Below are 8,278 nucleotides of genomic sequence, written 5' to 3' on the forward strand. Positions count from 1 at the left end.
ACAAATCTTTTATTTACGTTTTCCAAAGTCCCTCGTTTCACAATAAAATGTCATTTGAGTGGAGTCTGTGAGCTACAAAATAACGTAAGAGAGAAGAAAAAAAGGCAAATGTTGACATAATGTCAGCGTTTGGCTTGAGATAATTACAGTTGACGGCATGTAAACAGCAGCGCAATTCTTACAAATGCTCGGGCAGTCTCGTGTCCTCTGACTGATTAGCCTATAAGCTACCTGAGGAAGACATCAAGTAATCATTTACCGATATCGCTGGAGATTAGAAGTTAAGCATTAACATTATTTGCCCACCCACTCTTCCAACAGTTGTGGTTTGTCTTTTTTTGGGTGCTCTCACTTGTGGTTGGGAACCCAGCGGAAGCGGTATCCTCCATGTTGGGTGCCGGAGGAGAAGGCCCAGCCGTGAGGGAACGCGCACGTCCTTATAGTGCCGTGCTCTTTGACCGAAGTACGGAAACACGTCGTGTCCTCTTTCACCTCGCTGCTGCTGGCCTTACATACGGAGGTCTGCAGACCCGAGAATGACCCGTACATGGGGACAGAGTCTGTGTCCTGTTGCGGCATGGTCTCGCTGGTGGCGTCGCGCAACACTGCCTCGCATCGAACGCTGACGTCTCTTAAGATCTCCTTCACGGAGTCGGTGGACTCCCAGCCATCGTTCAGTCGCTGTCTCTTGTGGGGACTTATAGATTTTGCGGAGCAAGATCTCCCCGGTTCGCTGACATCTGGCTTTGTGTCAGTCATTAGTTGCTGAAAGAGGACACACGGAGAGCCACATATTAAGATGGTTTTCCTCTGGAATTTACTCCACAGGTGTTTACCCAGAGGCTCAGGGGTCAAATTTGGCTCGCCGCATCCATTTTTGTGGCCCGGCAAAGCTAATAGTGTGTCTGCTTCATGTTTATTGCTTGATTTTTTTTTTTTTAGGTGGAGGGTTGGCACTTTTTATACATAATACCATTTTTATTCAACTTTACATTCATTTTTTTCTTTTTTTTAATAAAGTGCATTTCTTTCAGTGCAGTCCAGTACTGAAACTATATTCTTCAAACATAAAGCAAAGAACCACTGCACGACAATACAGTACAGTATTTTCTATGCTTTATATTCAAGCTGAATTGTGTTCAAAAACATTTAGACAATTTTTTTAAATCATTTCATGTGCATTTTTCACCATGTGCATAGATTTTCACCTATTGGATCATCTCCCACAACAATGAATGGTATTTGACTGTAACGGAATGTGGTTTCTACCAAACATTTCTCACTCACCTCCAGCACAGAGGCCAAAAGCTTTGCTCGGCATGCGAGCTGCCTCAGGTGAAGGTTCCTCTCCTCAGATGGGTCACTTTGTTTTGCGCTCAATGTCTCATGCACCTGCTAGAAAGCAAAGTGTGATCAGATAATACTGTAACATGGTTATGATGCCAACGTGGTGACTGACCTCCAGAGCTTGTCCCATCCTAGCTTGACAAGAGCTGAGGCCCATCCAAGGTGTACCATCCTGGCTATGTGTGCAGGACAAATCAGGTGGCGAGAGCCCTTCCTCTGGAGAGAGGAGATGCTGAGGGGAGAGTGGGGGTATAATGCAGCCTTGAAAGGGGACCAGTTCTGCAGGGGACAGGCTGCTCTCCAGAGTGGCTGGAGAGTCTGACAAAAAGAACAGTCAAAAGTTATTGCTGAAAGGAAACAATCAACATTTTAGTTGTGTGAATGAACATTGACACATTTCATTCAATACCACAAAAAAAGATATTTTCATTGTTATTCCCCTTTCAGATTCCTCCACTGATCAAATCATTCCATCCTCAAAATATTGCCTCATTCAGAACATTTCACACAATTTTATTGGGAACCTACATTTGCCTCCCAAAAAAACTCAACAAATTGAGAGTGAGCTCTTTAATAAAATGAAATTCAGATATCAAGAGGTCTGTTTTCCACATTCCAACAAGTCCCAATTACCTAAATTCCACCTTTCATAGGAAAAAATCCTAATTGTCACTCTTTCAAAAAATTTAAGAGATAATTTACTTTGTACCCCTCTCACATTCCTTGTATTGTTCAAAACATTCCTTCTTCAAGCTGTTAACTTATTCACTACCTAAAAAGAACTATTCGTTTTCCCCAAATGACCAATCTTTGACAGTAAATGCCCCATAATAAGAGAGGAGAGATTTTACTCATTTCACCTTGACAATTTCAAAAGAATTCTACTTCAAATCACGCATTTAGAACAATTCCATTCCACAACATTTCAATTCAGCATCAATATTCAGCATTTGCATGAAATCAACAGAGAGCTTGCATTTTACCTGCCATAAAATCCAGTGCAAAGTCTTCAAAGTCTCGCTCATCTCCATCAGATCCATTCACCTGTTGATAACAATCAAGTTAATATGAAGAACATGCACGTTTAAAATGTATAAAAACAAAAGCAACACACAAACCAAAAAAAAAAAAAATGATCTACCTGATTGTCCCACCAAAACCACGGAGAAGGGAAATGTGGTGTAAGACATTCACGAGCAATCATGTCGATGAATGAGTGTGACGTGTGATGCGTTCAGGGCAGTATGGCAAAAGTAGATTTTTGGTAGCCTGACTTACGACGCTATTTGTGCAGGATTCCAGCGCACCTTGTTAAACATTAACAGGCTTTGAGTGATGCGCAACTGCATATCTGCCACCTTATTTGTTTTTACTCTTATGTGTGCAAAACGTGTCATTAACCACCAGGAGGGGAGAAGTGGTTATAAATAAAAGATTTCCTTCTTACTGCCTGTGAGCCGAGTGAGTCGCTCTCTTTGCTGGCGCAGTCTTCTAAATCATCCCACGCAATTGTTGGAAAGGCTTAAAAAGAGAGGAAGAGTAAACACGAGTCGATTGTTTATTTGAGCGCATTAAGGGTAAAGTGGTACTTGTAAAGATGCGCAGACCTTGCTCAATGTTGCAGGGTAGCTCCACATAAACAGTGACTGGGCTGCTGCTTCTGGGCATTTTGTCCTGCACCAACTGAGAACATTTTAAGAGTTTGAATAATTATTTGCACCATATAGGCACCGTACCTTGTCGACATGGCGTGGGACATTCCGTCCCCTGTGACACTCAGTACCAAACTTGCTTCTCCCACCGCGCATCATCCCTCCACCTCTGTTCACGCCATTCCGAGCTCATTTAAGGCCACGTTCTCCCGGTTCTTGGCGCGGATTCATGTCGCGGCCCAATCAAATGTAAGTATTAACTCGGTCTCCAGGGACAGAAGGCGTCCTCGGAGATTGAGCTGGAGGGATCAACGGTCTTTCGGGCTCATAGGGTGGGAATAAGAGCCCGCGTAAAGAGCGCCTTTGCAGCGGTTGAGTCAGCCCGCCCCACCTGCTCACCACTTGCCAAACGCAAGGCCTGTGCATGGCGCACATGAGCATCCAGCAGATCGTTGGGAATACACAAAGACGTGAGTTTACGCTCACTTTTTTCTTACACAAACCACCAGAATATACTGTAGGTCGTGTTGCACAATAATGACCACGTTAATAACATCATTCATTTCAGACAAGGTGATCTACAAATCGGTCAAGATGAATACTATTGTTGTGTACTCACAAATAAAGTGTTTTATTTTGGCAGTTCCGGAGTTCGGGCAACTCGGGTATTAAACCAGCCCGCGATAACGCGCGTCACTTTTGTTTTTCAGCGGTTGATGCGCACCACCAAAAACTGGTGGTGGATGAAGGACGTGTATGTCAAACAGACCTGCTGAGGTCCTCAAGATTGGTTCGAACAAATGAAGTTCTTAATCTCTGTCTGAAGTACCACTATGTGAACGAGGAGGCTTTATGCTTTTGATACACACTTTTATTTTATTTTAAACGACTTGCTGTGTTAGGACAATGTTTTGCAGCCGAATTGCGCAATCTCAACGGAAACGAATGGTGTAATAAAGTACTCCAGCCTCAGTCATTTTATTCTGACACCTGCATCCAGACTTTGTGGGCAAAGACTACCGTACGTATATGTTTCATGCATTTTTTTACGCGTAGGGCAGAAGAGGAGTTCAAGGCCAGTAGAAAAGGAAAAGGGCAATTAAAGGCGACAGCTCGGCAAACACACTCGACAAATGCCTTTCCACGAGCAAACAAACGAGAGAAGTCCTATGGGCCATTCACGCTAACTGCACCTGTGTGGTCAACACTGTCAGCAGGTCGAACTGCCACGCGTAATGGATTAGCTAGATAAAGAGCCTCTGCTGGGCGTTTAGGTCGCCGTGGAATAATACAAAACGTTACGACACGATTATAATAATAATTTAATTGAAGCGGGTCATCTCACCAAGATTTAGAATGTTTTACCACTTCTGGACAAATATGCCTTAAAAGTGTATATTTTCGGCTTAAGATGACATCTAAAAATAATGAAATGATAAAAGGAAGTTGACATAAAGGTTACTCTTTGGCAATAATAAAAAGTCGTTTAGACCCGAGTCTCAACTATTTTAAGAGCAAGAAACGTCCTTGTGAAGAGTTTGCTTTATAGTAAAAAATGCGATAATATTTCTTATCAAAAGTAGAGTACCCGTCAAACGTTTGGAAACACCTACAAATTCAAATGGTCTAAAAGATATTAAGAGGTCAAGAAATCCAAGCTTAACGCTGAAATGTGAAATTCTGTCCCGATCATTAAGTATCATTCATATCCAAAAGCATTATTTTGATTATTTTCTTGTTGACTATAATTCCATCAATATTTTTTATGATGTCAATAACTCAAAAGTTAATTATGAACATCTAAACGCATTACTTTGAGTATTATTTTTTGGTTGACCTCAATTCCTTTATTATTTCTTCATAAGGATAACAACTTAAGAATTAAGCAATAAAAAGTAGCCCGAGAGGGTGTTTCCAAACTTTTGACAGGTCCTGTACTTTGCAGTAAGCGTGTTTTTGTCTCAAATATATTCGTTTCAGCTTTAATGACATTCCAATTTCAAAATGTCAACCTATAAGATGCATCATATTTCTTCAAGTACATTAGTGTCACATTTGTGGGTCATTTATTAATCACATACAAATGCAATGTTCAAATGGCATTTACAGTATACAGACAAATAACTTTTATTTCTAATTTATTTAACACATAAAATGAACTTTTTCCTTCATCATTTACTCTGTTCCTTCATGGTAAAATGAATACAAATCTGAAAATACTGGTACAACAACAACAACAAAACATACCTTACAATGTGTTCCCCAACCTTTACTGGGTCCATATATTAAATTAGAAAAATCTCACAGAACACCACCAAACAAAAATGGCACTAAAACAAAGAATACTGAAACATTGATGATCACATTAACATTAAATGCACTCAGTGTGAAAACTGGGACTCAGGTGAGCACAAACGCAATACTCTGAATCGCAATAAGTGGATGCAACTGTTTTAAAACGTACTTTTCTGATTAATGTGGTGAAATTGGATCATTTTCTTACATGATGATCTGTCATTGAAAAAAATGTTACACCACAGCGTTGGAATCACTGTTCAAAGTTTCAGTACTTTTAGCACCACTTGTTCTCCAACAGCTCAGCGGCAGCGCCAGTGGCGCATAAAGAGGGAAGCCAAGTAGCACTCACCCCCACACCCACCCATCCACAAATGTATTCTCTACAGCTTCTACATTACAGAAGGCATCCGGTCAAACAAACAGCTGGATAGCAACAGTAATGTTCATCCATCAGGTCTAATGTCTTTGAGGTATTGCCAAAATTAAAAGGAAACGTGCTGCATATGATTAAACATTAATTTCCACTCAGTGACACCTGATTAAGCGCAGCCAGCATCTTCAGATTGTCTCTGCACTCCCGAGCCAAATTGTTATCTGCTTTGGCGTGGTCGCTTCCACACTGACCCTCGATCATACCGTCCTGCGATTCATCCTCTAACTGATAGCTGATGTGTTCAGCTTGGAGTAATTCGTGTGCGAGGCTCAGCGCGCAGCCGGCGGTCAGAGACGGAACATATTTATTGAAGGAGTAGTCGGCCAGGCTCAGCTCGCAGACCTTTCGGGCCAGGCTGTCGCAACGCCTCGCAGGCTCGCCCACGGCTTTCGGGCGGTTTGCGTGGTAGTCCAAGAAGAAGGCCAGAGTGGGTGCCCCCAGGCGGAAGTGGAGACGCAGAAGAATAAGACTCTCCAGGTTGCAGAGCTGCTCTCTGGTGTAGGTGTCGCAGCACAGGGACAAGAGGTGACCGATGCTGGGAGAGCACATCTCCACCTGAGAAAGACATATTGAATTTATTTCGCCATCCAGTCCATACAGTGGTTCTCAAACGTTTCAGCTGAAGGCTCATTGCTCATTTTGGCAGAGTGGTTTCCAATGGTGGAATGACAATTTAGTGGCAGGAAATTGTTCTAAACTTAACATAAAAGTCTAATACAAATTTTTATCTCAGTATCCATTCAATGGATGAATGGAGTGATGGACAGGCAGGCGGACGGAGCACAGATGAAAGACAAACGGGCGGGCAGGCAGGTTGATAGACGGGCAAAAAGATAAATGGACGAACAGACGCTGACTTTCTATACACCGTTAAAAATGGAAACGTGTGTATTTCTAAACACCTTCTTGCTGGCAAGAAGCAGTGCTGTGACGCCCAGAAGCTGGAAGCAGTCTGCGGCCACAGGTGTGCATGCAAGGAACCTGTCCATGATGTTCACAGTCAGGCAGCAGCACTCAAAGGACAGGCGGAAGTGCTTGTGCAGTGGTATCAGCCAGCTGACCAGCTTGCAGCGAGCCTGGGCTGTCACCTGTCATTCAATCAACTTTATAGTTACACGATCAGGTATAGGTAAAAAACATATATAGTATATTCTTATTACTCCTCATACAGGAATTTGAAAATATAGATTTGTGCATTTTTTCTAACAATGATACAGTAGTTGTCATGCGACAAAATGTAACTGTTTGTTAATATTATTCCCTCTAGTCTCTCTGCTTTAGTGACCAGTTTACACACAAAATAAAACATGAAATGCTTTAAAGCGATTTTTACATGATTGTCCTGATAGTGTTACTTGTGATTCTTAGTTTGGATGTTTCAACATTCACACAACTTTGTTCCTAAAACCTTCCTGGCAAACTAAACATAAAGACAAAGTTGTGTGTTTCAAAAGAAAAACACAGTAAAGAGATATTTAACAATACTCGCAGATGAAAACAAACAACTAATATTACAGCATTTGACTAAATATCTATTGAATAGTTTTAGTACTTGTGGTAATATAACTAATAAAACGACTTATTTGTTTATTTCTACAAGACTGCATTGTACTGCCTCCTGGTGAGCAAGGCGAAACACTGACGCATAAATGTTAATTCTTTACATTCAATTGATTTAATCTTAGTTTTCCAGGGTACAAAATCACACAGCACTCTTTTTCGTAAATAAAAACACCCCGAAAACACATACACTTTTTTAGGGAGAGGGGGCTTGTTTCAATGGGGAAAGTTGTTTTGAGTTGTTTGAGTGTACCTGTATCTTTTTTTTTTTTTTTTTTTTTTTTGGAAGCGCGAACTTGTCCACGGAATTGTACTACCTTTAGTGGAAATACATTTACTTGCCACCTCTCGCACTTGTGTCCTTTTGAAAACATAAATGCAGCCTTAATGCGATAATCAGTTGCCCACCCATGCATTTGAACCTACTTGTGGCTGGCGAGCAAGACTTTTGCACGGGTAAAACATTGCCTCCCTCTCTTTCTGAATCCCATAGCCGACGTCACCGTACTGGAGGTACCAGTTGGAAGCTTGTCCTGCCGGATCCCCCTCCGGTTCGTCCACTCGCCTTGGTGACGAAGCTGCTTGGGCATGAGGAAGGGGAGAACCTATCAGATCCTCCTCAAAACCCGAGTCACTCAATCTGGACACAAGTTTCTGTTTCCGGTACCGCTCGACCCGGACGGAACCACGGTCGCCCCGCGTCTCGAGCACCATCTCCGGCGTGAGTCAAATGCACCCAACTCAGATCGATTTTGGAGCTTACCCTGTGCAAGGTGAAGGGGGAGTCTCCATTTCCCGGGGTCTTCCCCGCGTCCCTGGCCTCATTACCATGGCGACGAGACCCAAACAATTGAACCTGCGTGCCTCAATTACTTTTTCACACATGGGCACCATCTGTAAATCACTTGGAGCACTTAACAAGGGGTAACAACTGGGGAGGATGAGTTCATAATCAATATGGTTTTTTTTTTAAATAAATTAGAAACGC

The 8,278-nt window shown here is 42.2% G+C and overlaps 2 protein-coding genes across 2 annotated transcripts; both read right to left on the reverse strand.

Moving 5' to 3' along the window:
• Window positions 1–339: 339 nt before the first annotated feature.
• On the reverse strand, window positions 340–3,158 carry mcidas (multiciliate differentiation and DNA synthesis associated cell cycle protein). Its single transcript, XM_088425800.1, has 7 exons — window positions 3,084–3,158; window positions 2,949–3,030; window positions 2,798–2,871; window positions 2,331–2,391; window positions 1,448–1,665; window positions 1,288–1,395; window positions 340–765 (listed from the first exon to the last, which is right to left on the reverse strand). Exons 1-7 carry the CDS (start codon window positions 3,156–3,158, stop codon window positions 349–351), a joined length of 1,035 nt encoding a protein of 344 aa, XP_088281926.1. The 3' UTR covers window positions 340–348.
• Window positions 3,159–5,079: 1,921 nt separating this feature from the next.
• Window positions 5,080–8,004, reverse strand: ccno (cyclin O). The gene is made up of 3 exons (XM_088425824.1): window positions 7,717–8,004; window positions 6,633–6,818; window positions 5,080–6,285 (listed from the first exon to the last, which is right to left on the reverse strand). Exons 1-3 carry the CDS (start codon window positions 8,002–8,004, stop codon window positions 5,812–5,814), a joined length of 948 nt encoding a protein of 315 aa, XP_088281950.1. The 3' UTR covers window positions 5,080–5,811.
• Between the last annotated feature and the right edge of the window lie 274 nt (window positions 8,005–8,278).

Source organism: Hippichthys cyanospilos, chromosome 1, assembly GCF_059441005.1.
Source record: "Hippichthys cyanospilos isolate Australia breed blue-spotted pipefish chromosome 1, RoL_Hcya_1.0, whole genome shotgun sequence".
In the NCBI taxonomy this organism is placed as follows: domain Eukaryota; kingdom Metazoa; phylum Chordata; class Actinopteri; order Syngnathiformes; family Syngnathidae; genus Hippichthys; species Hippichthys cyanospilos.

Coding starts and splice junctions, on each gene's coding strand:
- ccno (XM_088425824.1), bottom strand. CDS start 8,004: ATGGTGCTCGAGACGCGGGGCGACCGTGGTTCCGTCCGGGTCGAGCGG. Junction 6,819..7,716: donor GTCTTGCTCGCCAGCCACAA/GTAGGTTCAAAT, acceptor ATTGAATGACAG/GTGACAGCCCAGGCTCGCTG. Junction 6,286..6,632: donor TGCTTCTTGCCAGCAAGAAG/GTGTTTAGAAAT, acceptor TGTCTTTCTCAG/GTGGAGATGTGCTCTCCCAG.
- mcidas (XM_088425800.1), bottom strand. CDS start 3,158: ATGATGCGCGGTGGGAGAAGCAAGTTTGGTACTGAGTGTCACAGGGGA. Junction 2,872..2,948: donor CAACATTGAGCAAGGTCTGC/GCATCTTTACAA, acceptor TCCTCTCTTTTT/AAGCCTTTCCAACAATTGCG. Junction 766..1,287: donor TTTTGGCCTCTGTGCTGGAG/GTGAGTGAGAAA, acceptor GTCCTCTTTCAG/CAACTAATGACTGACACAAA.